This window comes from Aythya ferina (assembly GCF_964211825.1).
Source record: "Aythya ferina genome assembly, chromosome: 1".
In the NCBI taxonomy this organism is placed as follows: Eukaryota; Metazoa; Chordata; class Aves; order Anseriformes; family Anatidae; genus Aythya; species Aythya ferina.
In genome coordinates this window covers 18,976,416-19,001,820 of record NC_140296.1, presented here as the reverse complement: position 1 = coordinate 19,001,820, position 25,405 = coordinate 18,976,416, and the positions used below count along the sequence as shown (strand labels likewise).

Below are 25,405 nucleotides of genomic sequence, written 5' to 3'. Positions count from 1 at the left end.
TACCAGTAAATTAAATGTCACAAAGCGTTTGCTTTTGTGCAATTGTTAAGGGAAACAACATCCATCCAAGTAGAGGCATCTTCCTAAAAGCTTCCCCCAGAAATTTTCCAGTAATTTCTCTACTGAATGTAGACTTACTCAATATAAAGTATATGCATTCAGAAGATATATCAGAACTGATGCACACTGCACATCCCTAAACACAACAATCTACGTGGAGTCTTGCAGGCCAGGATTCTCCAGTCCTTGCCCCCTGATTCCACTAACCTGCCATGCCATCCTCTGCATGCACTGTCTATGTGCAGGTGATTCTGCAAGAGCAACTTGCTGAACAGCCCCAGCTAAAACATAAAAGCAGAACAACATGCGTATTAGTACCAGGGAAAAAAAAAATGGTTTCAGAGACTGTATCATTCTTGGGTATTCTTTATCTTATTTTATATATAATCTTAGAATTTAGGATCATGGACTTAAATATATATATTCACTTGAGATGAATGGAATTTATAATCATTTAGGTTGGTTTTGATACTCTTCCTGGAGTGCCCTCTGACATTTAATGCTCCATCGTGATTCAGCTTAGTTTCCTTCTTCCCACCAGGAAGTAGTTACTGTTATAAAACACTTCTGAAATTTCCCATCTCAAACCAGTTTTAAGTAGCATTTGCAACTGGTAGGTGGGTTGCTTATTCATGGCAGAGATTATTCAGATTCTAGATTAATGCTACCTTTTGTTAGGAATATTAGTATTCAAGATCAGAGGAGGAAAATTACAAAATACAATCCAGGAGGCTGATAAACTGAAAGAGTAGCCTTGTGGTGGGTTTGCAAAATATAAAGCCAAAATATACCTATATAGTTACTTTATTTTGAAGTTACTTTTAATTGAAAGTGCTATATAATGATAATGTACCTAGTACAATTGTGAACTCGGCCACATGCTGACAAGGTGCTTTTGTTCAGTAACTTTGACCAGGAGAAGTATTCCTTTGCTCCTGATCTAGCAGATGCCTTTTCTTCAACTCCAGAGCTGCTTCTGTTTGTGCTGGCAGACTTATTCAAGATGCTGCTCTCATCAGAGACAGTTCTACATCAAAATTGCTGATGTCAGGACACATGATGGCTTATGGGCACACTTATACCACTGCCAACTTCTTTGTTTGCCCAGAATTGCTTCCCATAGTAAGGAATATCATGGATCTCACCTGCTTGCCCAGGACAGCACTCTTCTGATGCAGTGCATTAAGTGTCTATTTTTGAGCAGCAGAAGGAAATGGAGGTAGAGATGCCTCCATTCTCCTTTTTTGCCTGTCCAGCAGCTTTACTAGCTTCACAGCAGCTACCTTTCTAGACTTAAAATGTTAATTTTCCACAATCTTAACCTCACTGCTAATCAAGGAGGAAACATAGTAGGGATGCAGGAAGCATGAGAGGAAAATAGTGTTTGTGGGAGATCCTGGAAGGTGGGGAAGACCGTTTTTCTTTGTAAGGGCGGTGTGATATTTTTGTTTGGTTTTGAATAAAGAATATTATTCCAGAGATTTCTTTTGAAGTCAGTGTTAATGTGATGCAATACATCAAGATCCTCCCATGACCCTCCTATGTGCTAATGCCAGGGTTCCCATGTATTAGTTCTTCAGTCCTTTCCTGCATACTCATAAGTAGCCTTATCAAAAGCTATTATCTAGGCCACCTTAGACTACTGGTTAATCCATGCATGAGTAATGGGAATTCTGAATATTTGGCTGTGAGCCAACAGCTCTGAACATCAAAGTGATAATGTCAAGCCACTACAAGGAGCAGAAGCAGCAACAGCAAGTTGAAAACTGAATGGCAACAGGCAAAGGTAACCTCCTTTAAAAAAAAAAAAAAAAAAAAAACAAACAAACAAAAAAACACATTCAATTTACATATCATAATGTTGATTGTTGGTTTCACTTTCAGTAAGCTGTTTTTTTGAATTTCATCTTATGATTTCTCATGGCAGTAGCACAAGAAATGCCATTACGTTCCTTTTATAAGGAACATGAATAGACTTCAGTAGAGTCATTTTACATGTTTCCTTACTGAGGGATTATGTTAGCCGACAGTGTCCCTCCTGTATATGTGCCTGTATCATTAAAATATACATTCATCCCACAATCTTTACTAATTTCACTTACAGCAATAAAAAGAATTCTCCATACCAAAAGCAGTTCCATGCTTGTTACTTGTGAAGATATTAAATATGATTTAAAAGATTGGACTAGATGATCATAGAGGTCACTTCCAAACTAAGTGATTCTTTTATGTAGCCTCAGTAAGACTGTATCTCCTATTTCTTGAACTGGCAATTTCTTTTAAGACCTTAGAAAAAATCATCTGTAAAACCAGAGGTCAGACCATCATATACGGTATTTTACATGTTTGCAGGAAAAGTTCTTTATGCATATTTCATAATGGCTGTCTTAGATCAGTTACTTTTAGTAGTGGGGTATTTAGTGAGCTATAATTGTAATTTAATCTTGATCTAAAACTGCTACTACTAGTACAGGAGTTGGATATGGGGAGGTTGAAGGATCTTTTGTGGCTATTTTTCAGTATTGTATTTATAAAAAAAAAAAAAAAAAAAAAAAAACACCACTCCAGGTTCATACTCTGCCTATTACTCACTGTGGTATTTGTGAGGTGTCCATAGCATGGACTGGATGGAAAATGGATTTGATATATGGTCCTTAAAAGCACAGATAGCCAGTAAGCACAGTATGACTCTTCTTGTTCAAAAAAATTTTGCTTCTCTTACTGGAAGAAGGAACGCTAACTCATCTCAGAAGCACCTGTCAGGTGAATAGGTTTAGGATGATATGACTGGAATGATTGTGTGGTATGGAAAGCACAAAGGATCAAAGGGAAAGAAGGAGAATCATAACCCGTAATTCAAAGCAAGGGTTTTGTTTTTTTTTTACATACAAAAAGTATGTATTTTAACAATTACTGTAGACATACATGGTGGCTAGTTCTAAAGCATAGGTTATTTTCATTGTTACATCCTCTGGATTAATTCTTCCATGAAGGGAGCAAGGATTCAACCCAGTTCAGGAACTTTGTGACACAAGCAAGTAAGCAGAAGGTGTCTGAATCTCTTTAAATTAGGTAGTCAAATCAAAGAAAAGGAAGATTGCCCCTCTTTCTGTCTAGCTCATGTGTTGTGTTTTATGGTACTGAAATATCTCTATTTGTTTCAGGAATACTTGTAGAGCTGAGATGATCACAGTGATACATAATCCTACAATCTCTTCTTTCATACCTGTTTACTCACATTCAGTTTGCTTTCCAATAGGGTGATTAAAGCAGTTTATAGTGTCCTAGAACTGCTGTTTGCATCTGCAGCTGTGGGCTTTTTCTATGAGAATGCTTGTGTACAGTAAGCAAAGGTTATTTATTTTTATTTTGATTTTTCAGTTCAGAGGTTGGTTTTCCAGTTTCCTACTATGGACTGTTAGGTGCAAAGTGGGTCTCTCCATCTTCTGAAGGGAGCAACTTACTTTGCACGGGAATTCATGTTTTTTCTCAAGTGATCACGATAAAGCTCTGATTCTCAAGAACCTATCTCAGTGCCACCTTCTCCCTTGTGCTAACAGGAATTCGCGTGCTCATCAAGTGACCTGTCTATGGAACTCATCCATATATGAAGCTAATCTAACAAAAGGAATATTTGTACACTGCTACTGAGATGGTAACACAGCACCAGCGAGAAGAAAACTTTTTTTGTTGCTACGACTGTCTTAGTGTAGGTGAAAGTATTCATGCAGCTTAAGTAACCTTACATGGAATTAACGTCGAGTAGCAAGTGTCCTGTGAATTCACACCCTAACTGAGAGCATGCATTTGTGTCCGAACACACCCTTGATGAAGATAGAATTACACGTAGAAAGTTTTCTTGAGACTTGTAATGTCAGCAAAACAAAGAGGTTGGGACTTTTTTCACTGAACATATCCTAACCATGACAAATTCCTCCATGGTGTTCCTGAAATACACCCCTTTTTTTCTGATCTTATCTATACTCACCTTCATTCTTACCAAGTGCAACCTCTTATTAGATTTTACCTCCTAAAATGACCCCACCCCAGTCTTCTCAAATATTTGATGTTATATCAGTGGCTTGACCATCTTGCCTACTGTTTTTGAGTCATTACACTATCTTCTTATTACATTGCTCATCAAGTTCAAAGTAGTCAAGTTAATGCCACTGTCTCTTTTTCTGTCTCACAAATATCTCAGTGCCTTCCTCATTTTGCCCCACGTGTAATGTCCTTGCCAAACTCATTTACCGAGTTTGTTTGCTTGCATCCTTTGTCCTTCTTATGAAAAAGGCAGGAGTCTTAGCAGACAAGAAGCTAAGTTACTTGAGGCTGTTCACATGCATGAAAATGCATGAAAAACCTTTTATGTTGCAATGTTTTCTTTTTCCCCATTCTTCCCATCGCCTTTATAGGACCTCTGCTTGCAAAGAGGTCTTTTAAAGGCCAAAAAGCGTTTTATGCATACTTCTAAGCTAAAAGCCTGTCCAGAGTTCCTTTTCTTTTCCATCCTCAACACCCCATTCATCTTGATGCAGCTAGAGACATTTCACCAATACCCATGTTTGTGTCACACCAGTGCAAGTCCTTCAGGTGAGGACCTGCAAACCAGAAGTGTAGCTTACTCTTCCTTTGGTGGTGGTAAAAAAAAAAAAAAAAAAAAAAAAAAGTATGGGCAGCTAAAGAGCCTTGAATGAATGCCCTCATCTCGCTTACGGTAACTCATTCTTTTAACTGCACTTTACCAGGCAGAAATGCTGAGTGGGATAGAGACTTTCATGGAAGTTAGGTTGTACCCCTTTTCATCTCTGTAATCCGTATCTGCTACTCCCTTAAAACCCTTTGTTATTCCTTCCTCTTCTTTCCCTCTCCATCACAGTTGGAAGTGTAGTGGAAGGGAGATTCAGGGAACTCCTGCCTTCTCTGGAGGTATTTCTGTGCTGTGATTGTAGTTCTCAGATGTCTGCTGCAACATCTGCCTTCTCTCCTAGCTGCCTCTCTCCAACATGGATGAGGTCAGTGCAAGGAAGACAGAGGTTGGACAGGGAGACAACAAACCACATGGGGAAAAAGGAAACTGTTGTCACTACTGTACTGCAAGTTGCTTCCCCTCTTTGTCCCAGATGCATCTTGTCATTCTTTTCTTTCCAGTTGGAAATAATGAGGCACAGTAACTGGATGCAAGGAAAGATGGTGAGTGTCTTTAATAGCCCTATTTGCCACCATTTTCCTGTTTCTCCAGCTCCCAGGTACTGCCCTGTCTTATCTCACACTGTTTACAGATACTAATTCATCCAGCTTAAGATGCTGCCTGGGTAGTATCAACAAGGATTAAAGTTAAAGGGACTCTGTCATACTTGTTTTCCATCTTCTTGTCACTATGCTCCAGTCAAGTGCTCTTCTCATCCACCTTTGCAGTAGCCCTGACCTTTGAGTCAAGGAACTCTTAAGTCTGAAGATCTGGAGTCAAATATTTATCATTTTGAGTTTGCATTTGAAAAGCAAAGTAATTTTTCCAGCAGTGTTCCCCATTGCTCAAGCAGTTTCTTAAAGCTGGCAGCATAGGGTTGATCTTGACTACTTACATCAAGTCAAACAGTGGGTGTCTCTTGAGATTTCATGCTGGGAGTGCTATCTCAAGTTAACCTATTTTGAAATTAATTACTATTATTATTAAGTCTTTGAGTAGTACCATATATACATATACATATATTCAACTTTCAGTGTGTTCCCTTCTCTTGAGACTGGAAAGTGTTTGCATAGAGCATCCACACCATTTGGCAAGCAGCATACATGCCTGCATGTTGCTATTTCAGCTACAATGTTGAGGTAAGCTGTAGTGCTGCTCTTCTCTACAGCCATAATATTTTGTTTTTATCTTTTCTTGTTTTGATGACTTTGCCTAAGGCTTCTTTTCATTCATACATTGCATGCAGTGAGTGAATTATATTACCCAACTTGCGTTTGGCATGTCTTTGTTACCTTGGTAAGAAACACCCACCCAGAAATTACTCTGATTCATTCAAGTTGTAGGTGAGCTCCAGTAGGAGCTCAATTTCCAGGCCTAGCTGGCTGAGTGAGCTTTGAAGGCCATCTCCAACCCAGGAGTTCACATCCACTAGGTAAATGGATAAGCCAAGCATTTTGCTTCCCAAAATACTAATGTTCTCTCTTTAGGCTGAGACTCCCAAAGGGGAGGAAAAAAAAAAAAAACAACTGACACAGACTTCTGTTTTACCTTCTCGTGACTGTACGAGAATCAGAACTACTCAGATCTGTGGTATTATTACACAGGCTGACCAGGTGGTTGAGAGGTTCACCTTGGCTATTGGAAAATTACCAATCCCAAACTATTCAGCAGTGGTCTAGGTGTCATAGACCTTTGTCAGCCATTGAAGCACCGGAATAACTGGTCACTGACACTGCTTTGTTTACCATTCATTCGATTACTAATTGCTTGTGTGGATTTGCTTGAATTGCCATGTTTGGCTGAATAACCATTTCTGCTTTTGTGATTGTCCAGCTGGCAACAGCTGCTGCTAGCAGCTGTGAGTTAGCAAGGTGTCCATGTAGTTCTGCACTCCTCAGCATCAGTTATTTCTGCTTCTATATGTGGGAACTTTCTATGACATTGCATGATGTGGGGGCAAACCTCTTGCTCAGACTCTTCGCTGTTATAAGAAGCTCACGTGAGTAAGGTGAAATGTAAGCATCGTCATCTTGTGGTTGGTGCATAAGTATCATCCAGAATATCTGCTGCAGGTTGATTTAGGTTGGCTTTAGGTGCCAGAGTCTGTGAACCTAGCTGTTAAGAGGTAGCACACAGGCCCTTTATGCTAATAACAAGGTATGGTCAGTGTTCCAGTAACCAGTGATCCTTTGCAGAGACTTTGTGGAGGAGAATGGTCCCTGCTTATGCCCTCAATGAAGAGATAAAATCATATCACAGCCTGTTCAACATCCCATGGTAATGCTTCTCTTCCTCAATCATATTTCCTGTCAGTGATGTTTTGGTGGCCACTAGGCAATTTGAATGTTTCTGGCTTTGTTCAGTTTTCCTGACTGACACACACAAAAAGTTCTGTACAGCTGATATGGTATATCAGTTCTCTAGTTATATGGAAACTTTGTATTTTGTTCAATTTGTATGACCAGTTGTCCTCCTCCTTCTGTGCTGGAGAAGGTCAGAACATGCCAGAGAGTGTTCAAGGAGCAGATGTGTTCCATGGGTAGATAACACAAGGAGGTAGGTTGACCAAATGCTGATTGGTATGCTCTTGACACCACATGTAGCTTCAAGCTACTACAAGGTTGCCCTTTTTCTCAGAGTTTTCTTCCTTCCTTCTGACATGAGAATGTGTCTTCATTTTTGAAGAGGGTTCAATACACTCAAATCTTCCCAGGTCGCTCTCTTGCAATGGGTGTGTTCTCCCATTCTGTCCCTTTGGTTGTTTGTGACGATCATCCTAACTTCAGAGTGCTAATTTCTTAATGGAAGTTTCTTTCCTTTGAAAGTTGTTCTGTCTTAAGTCCAGGAACAACAACGTTCTCCATACTCTTATTGACCTCAGAAGCCTTTTGGAATGCACGTACTTCAGCGAATTCAGGCTGTGAGGTGTGCTGTGCCGTGTAAGTATTGTAGTTTATGATTCATGGCTGCCAGTAGTCTGAGGTTTACGTTCCTTCATCCACCTTTAACCTCAACCATTTAGGGTTAGACAGGTGTGACTTCTGTGGTATTGATACCACACAGTATTGCATTCCAGGGAACTGTTTGTAAGCTGTTCAGGAAAGAGACTGCTTAATGGCCTGACCTAGGATTCTTTGGTGCGGTAGTCAGGCCACCCCACTTACGTTTCTCGTATTTTGTGGCTGGGTAAGACCGTGATGAGTTCAGACTGGTGCTTCTCAGCCTGTACGATTTCCTGAGCCTTCGCGAAAGAGTTGGTGACTGTCCCCACCTGCCTTAGTCTTCTGGAGCTTTCTCTTTCTCTTTGCATGGGTAATTAGCTCATTAAAATGAGAACGAAAGGTTAAAGTTCTTCAGTTCTGAGGTTATCAGAAAAGGGAATTTGTCACAGACTTTCAGTGGATATTCAGAACTTCCTGTCTCAGATTTGCATTATTCGTTGGGATAATTGCATTCTTACCTGTGTTGACTTGCTTACTGACAGAATAGCATTACTTGTGTACTGTTGTGGTGCAGCTCATGACTTATAGATTGATGTTCACTGGGAAAGGCTGACTTGTCCCTTCTTGACTGTGGCAGTTAACAGCACTAAGGAGTCTGCTAGATGACTGAGTTCTCTTTTAGGTGCATTTATCACTAGAGCTACTCTTTAATGCCTCAGCACTAATTATTTTGGGATTCCTCCTAAAGCTGTATCTTTGGCCAAGGTCTACCTGACTGCCATTTTACCCATCATTACCAGCTAGCTGGTTCTGTGGTTCGCTGACTACCTGCTTTCTGGGGTGCTGGTCAGAGGTCGTCAGTGAGGGGCTTTATTTGTCAGCAGGAATTCAGCCTTTGGGTACAGATCCTAATGGGTTTAGACTTCCAGCTTCCCTGCTCCCTTTTTTATCTGTCCATTGAACATAGCTTTCCTGATGGCCATTTTTCCGTGCTAGGATGAAGAAAATTCACATTATTACTGGTCATTTTAATGTTTTCCTCTTTAAGACTGGTGCGTCATTGTCAATTTTAATTAGAAAAGTCATTCTTCTCTTTTCCCCAAGCCTCTTGCTACTGGTGCTGAATCTATATTTTGCACATCTGATGTCAGGAGCATTTTGACTGACCTTGTAGATCCTGACCCTTTCAGTAGTGTCTGAGGATATTTGTTTCCACTGCTGGAAAATGCAGCTGCTCCATGCAATGGCTATCAAAGAGTAAAGTGGGTTATACTCAGAGGTGCTACGTTCAGTTTGTTGCCTACAGGGATTGGGAATTCTTGGGGTGCATGGGTCTGTGTTGTTGCAAGTTGAGTTGACTGAACAATGGAACAGGTTGCCCAGAAAGGCAGAGTCTCTCTTTTTGGAGATCTTCAAAAGCCACCTGGATATGGTGCTGGACAAGCTGCTCTAGGTGTTCCTGCTTGAGCGGGAGTGTTGAACCAGATGAGATCCAGTGGTGCCTTCCAACCTCAACCATTCCATGACTGAGTTCTTTCTTCTGAGGTGCAGGACCTTCCATTTGTCCTTGTTAATTATTTTTTTAAGGTCTATGTCAACCTATTCTTCCAGCCTAAGTTGTTCTGGATACTTGCCCTCCAGTTTATCCGCTGGTCCTCCTCCTCCATCCCCCAACCACCTTAGTATCATTCAAAGATTTAATTGCTATTATGCAGTACAGTTCTCGGGATAGATTCCTGTGGTACTCCACTTTTATTGGCCTCTGAGTAGAGTATAACCCATTAACTGCTACCTCCTGAGCCTGAGCATTCACTGCATCTTTATACATCACAGAATCATCCAAGTTGGAAGAGACCTCAAGATCACCTAGTCCAACCTCTGACCTAACACTAACAAGTCCTCCACTAAACCATATCACTAAGTTCTACATCTAAACACCTTTTAAAGACCTCCAGAGATGGTGACTCAACCACTTCCCTGGGCAGCCTATTCCAATGCTTAACAACCCTGTCAGTTAGTAAGTTCTTCCTAACATCTAATTATCCAAACATCTAGACCCTAGTGTCCTAAGTTTGATACAAGAATATCATGGGATCAGTGCCAAATGCCCTTCTGAAGTTGAAGTAAATGATATCCACGACTTTCCCATTACCCATATATACAGTGATTTTATAACAGAAGTCAGTGAGGCTGGTCAGATACGATTTACCATTGGCAAGTACTTGACTGTTAACAATCACTTTCCTCTTATTCCTGTGCCCAAGCATTTGTTTCCAGTCAAGGACTTGTTCCTTGATTTTCTCCGGGACAGAAGTGAGATCAATTGGCCTGTAGTACCCTGGATTGTTCTTCTGACGTTTTCTGAGGATGAGGGCAATATTTGCAATATTTGCTGTCATTTGGGAATCTCAAATGATTTGATCAGTGTATTAATTGTCATGATTTAAAAAAAAAAAACACGTGGCCTTGCAAGGACATTGGCCTTTTCTCTTGTATCCTTGAATGCAGTCTGTGTGGTCTGATGGACTTAGGTAGGGCTCACCTCCCTCTGGTTGCTCTCTTTTTCCTTGAACCCTGCCTTTTAAGCATGGAGGGATGGGAGACCTTGCTGAAGAAAGGAATGAGTTACTCAGCATTACCTGTTTCTCCAGTCACTAATTCAGCAACAGGCCCAGACTTCCCTTGTTCAACCTTTTATTACTAATATAACAGTAGAAGCCCTTCGTGTTGTCCTTGATATCTCTGCAAGTCTCAACTGGAGTTGAGCTTTGGCTTTTCTGTAAGCATTGCATTGGACATGCATGGACAGTGCTTTTAAATTTCTCCTTACCTACCTGTCTTCGTGAGAATCAAGGTCTTGCCCTTGGAGGATGCTGTCCTTAAAGAGCAGCTGGCTTTCCTGAGCTGCCTCGCCCCTCAGAGCAGCATCTCATTGGGATCTCACCAATTTTCTGAATCAACTCAAGTCTGCTGCCTACTAATACTCTTCCTTACTTCTTTCAGGATCTTCAACTCCAATATTTCATGGTTGCTACAGTCAAGGCTGCCACTGATTCTCATACCCCAACCAGAAGTTCCTTGTTACTGAAAAGCAGAGCCAGCTTTGCATCACCCCTGGTTGGCCCATCCAGTACCTTTATCATGAGCTTGTCCCTGACACTCTCCAGAAATATGCTTACCTGCTGGCGTTCTGATGTGTTGCCTTCCAGCTTTTTAATTCATCCACCTACTTACCCTGATTGTGTGGATGGCCTGTAACACACTCCCGCTATGAGATCTTCTTTACTGGCCTCTCTGCTGGTGCTCTCATCAAGCCTGTTATCCATCCCATAAAAGAGTTCCACACCTCTGAACTGCTTCTTTACAAAGATAGTAACACCTCCTCCTTGTCTTTTCTGCCTGTCTTTCCTGAAGAGTTTGTATTTGGTATTTGTCCACTGCAACGCTCTGGCAATGTGGGCAATCCCATCATATCTGAGTTACTCTAACAGTCCTGTAGCTGTGTGACCACACATGGAGCTCTTGTCCTGCTTGTTTTTCAGGCTGCATGTGCACTGCAGGTGGACTCCTCCTGCCTTATTTTGTTTTTGTGAGGTTTGTCTTGTACCTGTTACCATCCACTCCTGTCTTTTCACCCCAGTACATCCCTTCGTCAAATGACTACATGTTGTAATCTTGCTTTTCCAGTGTTCCTAATATAAAGCTTTCCTCACCAGATTGGCCAGTTTTATGGCAAAAATGCATTTCCCTCAATTTGTTGGGTGAATCCCATTTTCTTCTAGCACTGCTCATCCCTCAGAGGGGGCTCTGTGATCATAAAAACTAAATCCCTGTTGTCACCCCTAGTTGCACAACAAGGTGTTGATCTGCAAGTATCCATCTGTTCCTTCTCAAGTCTTTCTCCTTCAGTGAAGACCATCTGGGTCTCCATGTCTTTGACTCTTCCCCAGAGCTTTGCCCCATTCAAGGTCAATAAATAAAATCAAAACCAGGGATGCTTCACCTGGTAAGACACATACTGAACAGGAGGAAAGAAGGTGAGAGTGTTCTCCCTGTGGACACTGTTTGGGGAGGTTTTCTTGTCTCAAGTAACAAAGCACAAGTATGCCCATGGTTGCCTACTGCTTCCCTCACATAGCATTGCCTGCTGGTATGGAACATTAACTGGTTTTGCAATGAAGGCATGTCCTATATGATTTTTTTCTTGAACTTTAATGGAAGTGCAGTGGATAGAATCCATTTTTCCTTGGTGATAAAGGTGTCTTAGGCATAGTAGCACACCTTTTTTGGACTCTGATTTAAGACAAGGCTTAAGCACAGGTAATGTTATTGAACTTAAAGTAGGAATTTCTGTTCAAATGTACTTTTTTACTCTTATTTTTAGGTATTTCAAATTACTGTGAAAGATACCGTGAAGGTATGAAACTTGTTCTGAACACCTTTGGACCAGTTCCAGAATTTTCAGGCGAAACTGAGCAGAAAATCAGTCAGGTAAATATATAGAGAGTCAATAGATGCAGTGACTTTCAGAACCAAGAATGTTAGCTTTTGTTTTAATGTATGTATAATTTCAATTTACTGTTAGAGACAACTGTAGTCTATTTCTTGTGTGAACGTGTACCTTGAGCAAAAACATTAGTACAGAACATATATGATTATGTAAGTCCCTTTTCCAAAGTACTTTGAAGTACATCAAGGGAATACATCTAGCAGGTGAATAACATTACTAGGAGTCAACTGATAACAACTGTGGGTTATTTACATTAAATCCCCCATGCTGTTTCTTACTGTCTGTCGTGTTCTCAATTGTTACATGCACAGCTCCAAATTTCCTTTCCTACACAACAACTTTTCTCCGTGTGTCTTCCTCCTACTCAGTCTTCCTGCATAAGTCCTATGGCTTTTTTCCTCCAGCTGTTCTATTGATTTAGTATATTTACAAGCTAGATCTCCAGTCTGTAATGAATACAAAGGTGTGTTGACGTTAAGCATGTGAGCAGTCTGCTGAGGCTATTTGCATGCTTACAGAAAAGATGTGTTTTTTAAGTGCTATGCTCTATCAGGACCTAGTATGTCTATTATGTTTCAAAGCCAACAATTTGTTTATATTTACCATATAGGATATTATGTGTGTTCATAGCAGTTAACTCCAAAGTATTGCCATTTCCTAATTCTACCTTTCATCATTGCCTTTTTTAATGCTTTGCTGAAGAACGTGTGTATAATAAATTGTTTGTGTTTAGCTGTCACACGTTAATTCCGTATATGCAGGCACTCTGTCTGGAAAATAGCTTTTTGTTCCTCTTTATGTTAATGCAATTTCAACATCAGCTATGTTAAAAAGGAAGATTCTTCTATGCTTAAACAATATAGTCTGCTTGTAATAACAATCTGTGACAACTGTGGAGTTATTCACAATTAGAAGCTTTTAATTAAAATGAAACAGGTTGGTTTTCTTCAAGGAATGCCAGATTCCAGTTCAGCATTTGTTTCTGTGCCTATTATCTGCAGTTTTCAATGCCAAAGATGAGCTTGCAAGAATCCTCTCTTAAGAGTAAACCATTAAACATCTCTTATCTTACACATCTATCCTTCCCCCTGATTTTTGCTTTCTGGACTGACTGCAACTTGCCAATTATTAGTAGCAGAACGAGGTTTTATCCGGTTTCTCAACAATTGCCTTTTAAACTGAAGACCTCAGGTGCTGCTTTGGCAAAGATGGCCTTGTAATCTGTACCTCAACTCTCAAACCCAGCTGTTTTTCCTTAAATGAAAATCTGTTTCCATTGTGCTAGCTTGCTTGAGTTTTCTATCTGTTCTTCTACCTTCAGTGATACATTTAGCAGATACATTTGGCAAACTTTGTTTATGCACTCAGTAGCACTTTTTTCCCCTCCATTTACTTGCAAATAATATTTTTGCCTTCTGATTTGTTCAGGCTTCTACCTTCGGACCCTTAAATAGTGCTATGTTCTTTCCCACATTTTCCATTAAAAAACAAAAATAAAATTATAGGTTTGTTACATCTCTTTCCCTGTCATTTAGACTGTAACTGGCATTCCTAAAACAGATGTTTTCAAAAAAAACATGTTATCTATTATTAGATTTATTAGGAGCCAGAAGAGAGACTACAGTGTTACATATACACCCACAAATTTGTTTTAGAGCATATGTTTAGCGACATGCAAGTCCAGGTGTCCTCCTTCCTACTTAATAAAAGATTATTGTCAAGTAGGCGAGACAGTGGCTGTGTGGGGTAAACTGAGAAAAGAAACTGATGCACTAATGTTTCTGTAGGCACCTTCATTGCAACATTCAAGCCAACCTTCTCCAAGTGGGAGCACTTCTCTCATACAGGTTAGCTAATTTCCAGTCAGACATGTGAAGATTTAGTGGCCTATTGCCTGTGATAGACTATATGACAGTTTGTATTGAAGGATACTTGTTCTGATGCAGCGAAAGCAAGAAAATAATCCTTCTTACTACTCAGGAAAATGAGATTTAATCATCTCCTAAATTTTCTGTTTCAGGCAATGTCTGAAAAAATTCCAGTTGTTCCGAAACACCTCAATGCCAGGAGGGAATGGAGAGATGAATGTCTTACTGGTCTTGCCAAGCTGAAAAAACAAATGTCATCCAACTGAGGTGCACCTCATCTAACAGGAGAGACCAAGTGAAGAGCAGTTCTTCATAAAAAGTGGAAAATTTTGGTCATGCAGAAGAGGAGACTGAATGTGCAAGCACTGATATGCACTTGTATAGAGACCAATGAAACTTTTGGTCCAATTTTTGTCACGACATAATTCATGAGTAACTGGAAACAGTTATTAAAAGTTCAGTTAAAACTTCATCAAATTATATATATGCATTGGATGTGCAAGTATTAAGTAGCTTTAGCAGTATGAATATTGTGCAATGCTGGGCTGGAACACAATCATCTTTTAACGCATTTTTCTAGCTTGCTTAGAAATTCAGCACTTGAACAATATTTGCTTATGCAGGGATCTGAAATTGGCAAACATCAGCTGTTTGTCACTGGAGAAAACAAGCCCTCACCCGCCAATCAATGTGGCAGTGAGGTTAATTTGTAAAGCACTGACTGTAGGTAGGGGGAGGTTGTCTTAAGTAAAGAGGAGATTTGCTGGCCAGTGAGCTGAGACCTCAGCAGCAGTAAGGGTCACTTCAGCTTAGCTCTATAGCTGTTCCACAATGTAAGGGAAAGAATTATTCGTTCTTTCCCTCCTTTTGGCACTTCTGTACTAGTGTGATGATCTAAATGTGAGTAAATAAATCCCTCCCTCATCCCCCCCCTGGTTCTGAAGATTTACCAGAGACCTCTGCTCAGTTCTTCAGACCACGCACTTGATACCCCATGGCTTTGCCCAAACTTCAGTCAGGTATGACTACCTGTCCGTAGGCATTGCTGCGTAGACATATGATCTATTCTAAAATTTGCCTGTCAGAAATAATGTGATTAAAAGTTGTTTTGGGAGACGACGTGGTATAGTGGATTGGTCTGGACTCTTTCAGGCTACTCCACAACCTTCTGAGTGATCCTGGGAAGCCAGCTCCCCGCTTTGTTTCCTTGTCTATTTTGTACAGAAACAATCAGCGTTTCTTTAGGGCTCAGCTGTAGACCTCAGGTATCTGATACTTTGCTCCCAGATGCAGTGGCTTAGGTGTGAGGCACAACGTTTGTGTAAAGGTGGAGGGTGCAGCTGGAGGTAGAAGTGTCTCCTGGTGCTGCAGTGGTGTGCTTCAGTCCGCACCATGTAATATAGCTGGATTTTGATTTTAGCTGGAACCTTGGGGCAGCATTGTTTTGCAGATAATAACTTGGAACAGTGCATTGCACCCACATTACTCGAGTTAAGCATTTCTGAATCTTGTGCCAGCTGGTCATGTAACTTCAGCTACAGCACAGATCCCAAAGCGTTAAGCTCTTGCTTTGCTAATGCTCTGCTCAGGAGCATTTCAAATCTTGTTCATTACAGAAGATGCAGGTATACAAACAGGTTACTGCAGCTTAATTAGTTCTGGTGCTGAACAGCAGCAATGTCTGCATGTGCACGCTAACACCACTTACTTCTGCACGGGTTGCAATGAACGAGACCTGAGATAAATTGCGTCGCTTGATGCACGTGGTGGGCCAAGAGCACGTCTCTGGATGTGGAGCATGGGATGGGAGGCATGATGCAGAGATTGCCCTGTGCTCTTTTATAATCAGCAGAGAGAAAGGAGAATTCGTAAACTCAATTTATTTTATCCCAATATAGACCTAAAATTGTCAAATTTCTTCTAATGCTTTTTATTCCCACAGTGACTGGCACAACCTTCATTTAGCCATCTGAAGTTGGGGAGGTCAGCCCTTGCTCTTGGTGCCTTATTAAGCAATAATAAATTAATTGAGGCTGATTTCCTCATCTGATATATGTTCTTGTATTTTAGACAAGGCCTCAGAAGGCTCCAGTTACTTTCAAGATCAGACCTGTTCTGCTATGAGCATGTGACACTGTCAGAACTAATTAGCTCATGTTGCTTTTTTTCTGAGATATTTTAAAACTCGATCATGTCATCAAATATTTGCCTCCATTTTTATTATTTGCTTATGAATAAAAGATTTTAATGAGAAAGATGTTCTCCTGTGGTCTTGTGTGATACTCTAGTGGTAGCACTACATCTTTCTCTTGAGAAACCAGTGCCTTGATAAAACAATTTATTGAAGTCGATGGGAATAAATAGGCAAGAAATAATGTGCGGTCTCCAGCAGCTCTTGTGTGGGTGACCACTTGCTGCAGATGCCGGGCCCTGCTGCAAGGGAGCGGTTTTCTCTCTGGGCAAAAGCCTTGGGAGGGAATGGGAGGGTGCCAGAAATGCTCCTGTGTGGTGACCCAGCTCCTCGCTAGGTCAGGACACGGCACAGCTTGCCTCAGAGCACTGCTCCCCACCCAGGCCCACAGCTTCTGATGGGGCAGAGGCTCAGCAAAAAAATGTATTCTGGCTGGCATTTGCTTAGGATTTGAAGCGCACAAAATTACTGCTTAATAAATACAACAACAACTGGAAAACATCAGGAAAAGTTAGCTAAAAGGGTGAGACGGGCTCTCTTCTTCCCAAGGTTTTGTACCCTATTCACAACTGATCCCTTTTGATCAGCAGGAGCTTGGACCAGAGACCTCCTAAGCTCCCTTCCAGCCTCAGCTATGGTAACTCCAAGTTTCCTTTGATTTTTGGCCTAGTTTGTATCAAAAGTTGCTGTGGCTTAAGCAAATTAGCCTCAAATAAATTATATATATATATATATAAAAATATATATATAATATATGTATATAATGTTAATTCAAATTATGGGATGCAAACTCCTGGTTTCTAGACCTGCTATAAAGCTTTTTTCTTTTTTCTTGTTTTTTTTTTTTTTTTTTTCTCCCTGATTTTTCTCTCTGGTCTTGCCTTCTCTCTCTCTCTCTCCACATCCTCCCTCCCTTTTCACTTTTTTTCCTTTACTTTCCCTTCTTCGCTTTCTCCTAAAAGTCCATCAATAACTACTTCTAGGGTATTTAGCTGGTAATTTGCAAGGAGCTGCTTATAGGCCTGTGCAATTGGTCTGCTAATTGGGTGTTGAAAAATCCCTTCTGGGGAGCAACTTGTTGGAGCTGAACTGCTTGTCAGATACAAATCCTGATTCTGTTAAATTAATTGGTTTAATTACTTTCAATTTTGTGTCACTCCTTTTGTCCTATTTTTTTTTTTCTCAAATGCAATAGACTTGCAGTGGTAGACTGCACCTTGAGTGTGTTACGAGGACTTTTAGCACCAACAGTCCTAGCAAGTTGCAGAACTACCCAGCTAAGGTCAAATATTTATTTTGTTTTGAGTATTAGCAGAAGAAGCAAGGTTCAAGCAATTGTTCTGTAGTAAACTAAGAGATATTCTGAAAGAATTTCTCATGTGGTTTGTTTTTTACATAACTGCGTATTTTAAAATCCTCTATTGTTTTTAATGATTACACCTATAGGTCATTTTTAAACCATATCTTTGTCACACTGTATTCTGTTATACCAATTTATTATTGATCGTTTTCCTTGTTAGGTGTATTTTACTATTAGTTACTAATAGTAAATTAGTATATTTGAATTAGTTATTCTTATTGGAAGCAGACTAACTGTGTTCATATCAAAGCCAATAATTTAATGCTGGTAGGAAATTCAAACCAGTGATTTTGTGTCATCTGAAGAATAAAGGGCAGATACAAGGAGATACTCATCTGCTTCATTGAAGAAGGCTCAGTCCCTCCTTTCCTACATCTCTGAATGTCGTGGAAGTAGTTTGCTTCTGGCAAAGCAGGAGCATGAATTTACTGTCTATATTCGGTAGTCATTCTGTTGGGTTAGAATGAGTATTTTGTGATTGACATTATTTAGTTGGAAAGGTACTAAGATATAGTGTTGTCCTATCTACATCATCTTTTAGGCAAAAATCAGCTGTGCTTCGTTTGGAAAGCAGGATAGTGCTGAATTAAAAGAAGGATAAAACTAAACAGGAAAAAAATGGTTTTCAAGACAAAATTATGTGACTAAGTCTTGGTTCTCAAAACCAAGGTGTGATACACTGCAAGTGCCTGTGTAATTACAGGTCAGGATTGCATTGCCATAGTGTGGAGTTACAAAAAGGCCTTGGGGAACATGCAGCTGTGGTAACCTGGCAGAGATGGAGATACGGAAAACAGGAGTCCTCCACGAGGATGGGAGCCTGGAAGACTTCAACAGAGCAACTAGTGTGACAGTAGGAAAATGTAATGCTCTTTTGCCTCCTAGTCTTGAGGACAAATTTTGCAATTTAATTTGGGTCTAGTTACCCTAGTGTAAATGGCTGTGTTTGTGCTGGCTGCCTGCTCCCCTTCCCCAGGATCCAGTGCACGGTTGTGCTGCAAGGGTCCTCAGCTGCTCTACGCCATTGACTTCTCAGGTGTGTGCACGTGGGGGTGTGCTATCACAAATCAAAGCAAATGGAGAGGCAAAAACTGACCTCTGGGGAAGGTCACATTTGCTTTGACACAGCTTTGTAGCAAGCTGGTGTCAAAGGGCTTCTTTCAGTTATATTCAGTGATCTCAGAAAGAGGAAGGAACTCCTGCCTTTGTTTCCACAAAATTCAGAGGACAGTTTTGCAATGCGCCAGGCTGCTTAGGGTTGCTGGTTTGCTGGGAAACTGCATGAGTTATCTCTTTAAAGTACATTCAGAGAAATTCTCCATAGGGTTGCACATCCCTCAATATTTTCCCTTCCCAAAATACTACGGGCACGTATGAGACAACGTTCTGATGACAGAAGTCCCAGAAATGTCTTTGCACTTTGAGGACTGACAGGTCCAGCTCTGGGTCCAAGCCATGGCACTCGTGCCTGGGGTTTCTTCTTCAGTCTCGATGACCTTGGCTTTGTAGAGTTCTTTCTCCTGCTTGGATTTTGGACCTGCACTCACAAGAAGTGGAGATGTACAAGGGACAGAAGCATCCAGGATCTTGTTTATCTGTGAGTGAAGTGTAGTCCAACATGGAAAGGTCAAGAGCCCATACTTACATATGAACATAGGAAACCTTTGTGCTGAAGTTAAATTTTTGCTTTTTATTTTTTAAGATTCCATTTTATAGAATATAGGGCTGCAAATTTGCCCTAGATGGGATGTTTGTAAAGTTTAGTTTAAGCCCAGGTGACAATTACTGTCACAGAACTGAGCACTGCCCAGGGGACCCTGAACTCCAAACGGGTCCAACACCTCTGGGCTGCCACGACAAAACGTGATGTTTTCCAGCAGAAGGCATTAAAAAGCTCCTGTAATTTCATCTATTGTGAAAACCTTCCTCTGTACTTCTTACAGGTTTTAACACTGGATCTTGCACTTAATTTTACAGTATCATAACAATACATACTTTCCAGATGAAGCCACAGTTGCTTGTTTTGGGCTGCTTCAAACCGGTAAGACGCCGCAGAAACACAATGGGAGCATTTTGTGCAGTGCAAGGAGGCAGGGATGAGGCTGGAAAATCCTTGCTGTTGATCTGATATGACCGGAGAAAGGCTGTCATTTAGCTAGGAGGTGCTGGGAACAGCATTGATGGAACTGGTTCTTCTGAAAGAGAAATTATTTGAATTTTTGTTGTTTGTTTGGCTTGCCCAGTAACTGCTTAAACATGAATTAAAACTGGCACTGCCAGTGGGAACCATCTACCCTAGTGCTTCCCCAGAGCAGCCACCTCAGCGAAAACCTTGGCAATGTTCATGTCCCAATGTCCTCCCCTTCCTCCTTCTTTACTCCAGATGTTATTGAGCATGATGCCACATGGCATGGGATGTCCCTTTGGCCAGGCTTGGCCAGCTCCTGGCTGTGTCCCCCCCCCAGCTCCCCGTGCACCCCCAGGGATGTCGCTGGCAGGGCAGCACCAGGAGCTGCAAGGCCTTGGCTCTGTGCGAGCACTGCTCTGCAACAACTAAAACGTCAGCACTATTTAGTGTTATCAGCACGATTTTCATCAGAAATCCAAAACACAACATCATACAAGCCTCTGCGGAGAAAATTATCCCAGCCAAAACCATGACATCCAGAAAGTGTTTATGTGCAAAGACAAGCTGTTGGAGTCACTGGTGTGACACAAAGAAGGCAGACAAAGAAGTGCAGAGCTTTCTACGTCCCAGAGCACCCTAAGACCACAATTTTCCGATATTACTCAGCAGGGTCATTTCAAACCCATAGAGTAATGGAAACAGCTGCTTGTGCCATTTCAAACATGTGGGATAGTGGAATTAGAGAATTGCATAACCAAGCAATTTGACTGAATGGGCAGTGCCTGGATGTGATGCACATCATGCCAGAGTGTAAGGAGTAGCATCAAGTATCACCATGTAATTCTGCAATCCAAAACCATGTCTTGCATTGGCTTTTGGTGTGCTTTTTTAGGAGGAAACATTAATTCCAGACATCGACTCCCTGCTATCAAAATTAGTATCAGTGCCTGCTAAAGGGTGACCACAGAAGTTTGATCCATTTTTACAGTCTGAATACAGCTACAATTGCTCAGAGAGGAGCATCATACTTCTCTAGCCTGTCATCTACAAAACAAGAGCCATTAAAGATCAGGTTATGGCAAGAGAAAAATACAAAATTTCTAATAAGATGCAGGTATTATTTATATTACTATAAGTAAAAGAGGGATTTTTTGTTTGTTTTGTTTTTAGGAGCCTGAGCTTTACCTTCTTATTTATTAATCCGACCCTAGTATCTGAATGCTTTAGTGTAAACAAAACCATTAGATAGGGATTAATGCAATCATATTTAATCATCAGTAAAAGTGAGGTACGTGTTAGTGTTGTCCTTGTACGCTGTATGAACAGTGCTTACTGTGTCTGCATATAGCTTCTGTTCTTTAGCCTTTTCTTTTAAAAAATCCTGTTCAGACTTCTCTGTGGTCCTACCTTGGGATAATGCTGCCCTAACAACTCATCACACTGCTGTCATACAGCTGGCAGAGACAAACTACTCAGAGTGGGTGCTGACCGGATGCCCAGGTAAGTATTGCCGTGCCCACCATGTTAGCAGTTCTGTCTCTATGCAACATTTATTCTTCTGTATATTCAGAGCAAAGGAAAGTGCAATTTCCCACTCCCACCTCTCCTGTAACATACCCGTGTGTTTCTGGAAGGGCAGCAAAGGGACCTTCCTCTCATGCCCAGCCTCTGGTTGTGCTGGTGCAGCTGCAGTTCAGTAGATACACAGCATGGGTGCCTTGTCCACAAGCCTGATTTTTGTTCAATTTCCGAGGCCTTGTGGATCCTGTTCGACATGCTGCCCTGTAACAAGAGAGTTCTGCCTGCATAGCCCAGCCTGCTCACACCAGCTCATGGTCTGAAATAGCGTAGATTTTGGTGAGACATTAGGAGGAAATTCTTCACTCTGAGGGTGGTGAGGCCCTGGCACAGGCTGCCCAGAGAAGCTGTGAATGCCCCATCCCTGGAGGTGCTCAAGGTCAGGCTGGATGGGGCTTTGGGCAACCTGGTGTGGTGGGAGGTGTCCCTGCCCATGGCAGAGGGTTGGAATGAGATGATTTTTAAAGTCCCTTCCATCCCAAAGCATTCTATGATTCTATGGGAATCCCAGCCATAGCATGTTGCATAGCTAGAAGTGGATATTAGTAGTTAGTATTAAGGCCACAAGCAATCACTACTGGATGTTAGAGCCTACAAGAAGGGCTAGATGTGACCATAATCATGGTTTTGGGGGGCATAAAAAGCACTGATATTTTGGAAGCTACCTAATTAAGGCATTGCTGAGAGACTTCCAGAACAATACCTGACCACCTTGTTTACAAGTTTAATAGTGTAACATGAAAGCACAAAGACCAGAACCAAACAAAGCGCAGTTACCATGTGTAGCCTTGTTAATTTATCAATAAGACCACAGTGCTCTCTTACTTTTGCAACGTGCACCAAACTAATTTTCAAGTGTAGGAATGGGACCTGCATTACTCTGGTTGCATTTCATAAATCCTCCTATGTGTGTGCATTTCCTCAAGAAGTTTATTTAAGGAAAGGAAGACTTTGTGTTTTCCAGCCCCTTTTTAGTATATGGTCCTTTGTGTGATCACAGAGTCACAGAATGGCTGAAGTTGGAAGAGGCCTCTGAAGATCTTTAAGTCCAAGCCCCTGCCAAGCAGGATCACCTGGAGCACATTCTCCAAGCTCATGTAGCCATATGGTTACATAAAGTACACTTCTTTATATTTATTCTTGTTCCTTTTTTATGTTTTAAATCTTCCTCTGAATTGTCCAATCACCCTTTATCATACATCCCTGCTTCCACTCTCTTCCAATGACCCTTTTCTTTATTGTTAATGTTTCTTATCTGCTTAAGGGATCATCTTTAGTTTCAAAGCTACACACGGGAATTAATTGCTGCCCAGAGGTTTTACAGGTCTCCCACTCCAGCCTCTGTAAACAAACTGAGTTTGTGGTCATTACTGATTTATCTTTTTTTCACTCAATAGATGTGATCCAGATGCAGACCTCTGGCTATCTGGACCCCCCATAACCTTGGGTGATGTCTCCAGAGCCTTTTTTGATCCTTCCCCAGCACCGCGCTGCTGTTCCCCAGGAGCAGCTCAGGTGCCCATTGGCAGCAACTTCTCTGGTTCAGATTCCTCCTGCTAAATGCTGTGTGCTGCCATTGGTGAACAGCCAGAGTCCTTTCCTAATCCTCTCTGTTGACAGCGATGTTTGGCTGCTCCAATTTAATCTTGTGATATGTTCCAAGATTAAGCTGCTCCCTTTTTTTTGGCTGACTCAGTACTTACCTATTGACTCAGTGGCTGCTGAGATCATTGGTGACCAACTCAAAGTTATTGGCATGAGGCGTTTTTATACCAAGGGGGTTTATATTTGGAGCTGCAGAGTGGTAGAAGCAGGACCCTGGTAGCTAGCACGGCCTCAGTAACTGGGAATGTTATTCTAAACACTCATCATTTCACTGATATCTTCTCTTGCTCCATCAGGCTTTGGTAAAACCCTTCTTGGTCATCACTTCTGGGCTTTCATCTGCCCTTCCACATGTTTTATGACCACGCTCTGCCTCACGGTCCTGCTTCAGCTGTGTGTAATGACCCCGTTGCGTTCCCATGCCACTTTCATTTCCTTATCCTCCTTTTGGAGGACAACTCAACAGGCAGGAGTCCAGAGTCCTGCTTTCTGCTCCTTGATTCATACTGCTGGCACGTGAGTGTGAGAAATGCCCTCACAGATCACGCTGGAAGTCCTTTACTGCCAGGAGCCTGCACCATTTAAGGGAGAAGATGTGAACCCAACTGCTTCTTGCAATTCACCCCACGATGCCTCCACACTTGTTGGATGGGGCATGTCAGCCATACTGGTCATACATCCCTGCCTATGACCTTCACGAATTCTTCATCCCTATCTGGATTTTAACCTCTTGCTCCAGAGTTGGTCTCGTCCCTGTTTGAACCCACCAGTGCTCCACCTCAGCTTCCTGCGGCATTGAAATTCTGGAATTTCACTGGCCTCTGTGAAATGTTTTTAAATGTTACTTTCAGTGCCTGCCCCCCTCATTTTAATATTGTGGGATTAAAGAAGAACAGCTCTGCATTCCCTATTTTTGGCTAAACTTGATGGTGCCCCCCTTCAGCCCTCTCCCCTCCCAGCTGAAGTCACGGCCTTTCGGGCTCCCAGGGCTGATCTCCCACCCCCTGCTCATGTTGGCCACCTTTGGACTCCACATGTGGTGGGCACACCAGGCTCCACGCCGCAGCTGGTGCTCTGTCTTCTGCCACACGTACTGCTGCAACTCATCTGAGCCCCAGCTCCTTCCAGATCTCATTTTCTGTTCTTTTCCCTCCAGCCGTGAGATATATTTTCCTGATTTTCTGTTCTGCAGACTCAGCCTTTCCTTTCTCAGGTAGTCTTTATTCTTTTTGTTACTTTAACTATTATTTACACTTTTCTTTTTTTTTTTTTTTTTTTTTTAAATTTTGGTTTTGTGTGTGGTGTATCCTGTAGTATCCAGAGAAAACCAGTTTTATCAAATCCATGTCACCTGCTCCTCTTTTTCTTTCCTTTTGTGGTATTATGAAGTGTTTAATATACGCTTCTCCTTTTGTAGGTCTTTTCCTCATTCTGGGCACGGGACCAGCTACAGTTGCACAAACTTATCAGGATCCTCCATCCTTGGTCAAAATCCCCTGTTCACATTCCTGGGAAAACCACAGTAGCTGGGTGGAGAAATTATCGTCTCCACAACTAAATTGCAAACTTAATTAAGACAGATTTATTGGGGAGGATTTTATGACAGCACGTTTTCACCTCTGGCAGCAAGCTCACAGGAAGCCCAGCAGATAGTGCAGGGCTGCACACCAGCCAGGAGCATGGCCATGAAATCAGGAGGCTACTCATGGTCATCCTCAGATGTGTGCCAGCATCTCCCTTTACTGGCCAGGAACGGGCAATGGTCCTGGGCCACTCTCGTTGCTTCTGCCATTTATTCTTATTCATCGTGCTTTCTCATAGCTATTTTATCTGTAGCCTTATACAGTTCCTGCCTTTCTACACCATTTTCTTATATATTTTTTTGCTCCAAATCTGTGCCTATTTGGGGGTCCTTTAGAGTTTCCTCTTCCTTTCTGCTGCCCACTCACTGCTCAGCTGCATTTTTTTGCTTTTCCATTCTCCCCACCCAGGTGGAGGCAGGTGGACACCCGGGGCCTCTGCACTTCCCAGGGGCTCTGGGCTAGGTACAGAGGCTGATCCAAGCCCGATACCTTGTCAAAGGTTGTTTTCTCAAGCCACAGTCTCAGCCCTAAGCCTGGCAAGTTAGAAAAGCCTGACGGGGGGCAAACCCCCATCACCCTAAGACAGCGGTAAACCAAGCAGGTTTCTCACCTGCTGCACATAGTTCCTCATATCCCCCTTCTGATGCCCGTAATTTTGGCTGCTCATCCATTTCCCACTAATTTATAACTGCTCTTGTGGTCATGAATGTTGCTCCTACACTCTTGGACTCACTGCTTATAAAATAAGTTAAGGAACATTATTGCAGGTTTTACAAGATTGTACCAAGTTTATCTTAGGTCAAAACAAAAGCATTAAGAGGGTTTGATTCACAGCTTACAATTAAGAAAGAAAAAAAATCTTCCTAAGAGTAAGTTAAGCAACCAAACAA

The 25,405-nt window shown here is 41.6% G+C and overlaps 1 protein-coding gene across 1 annotated transcript in view; it reads left to right on the top strand.

The window, feature by feature from the left end:
• CRYL1 (crystallin lambda 1) overlaps window positions 1-16,325 on the top strand; it is a 58,363-nt gene extending 42,038 nt beyond the window's left edge. The window contains exons 7-8 of the mRNA XM_084503630.1: window positions 12,077-12,183; window positions 14,223-16,325. Coding sequence (XP_084359756.1) covers window positions 12,077-12,183; window positions 14,223-14,336 — 221 coding nt within the window. The 3' untranslated portion in view covers window positions 14,337-16,325. The remainder of the gene's footprint in view (window positions 1-12,076; window positions 12,184-14,222) is intronic.
• Window positions 16,326-25,405: the final 9,080 nt, after the last annotated feature.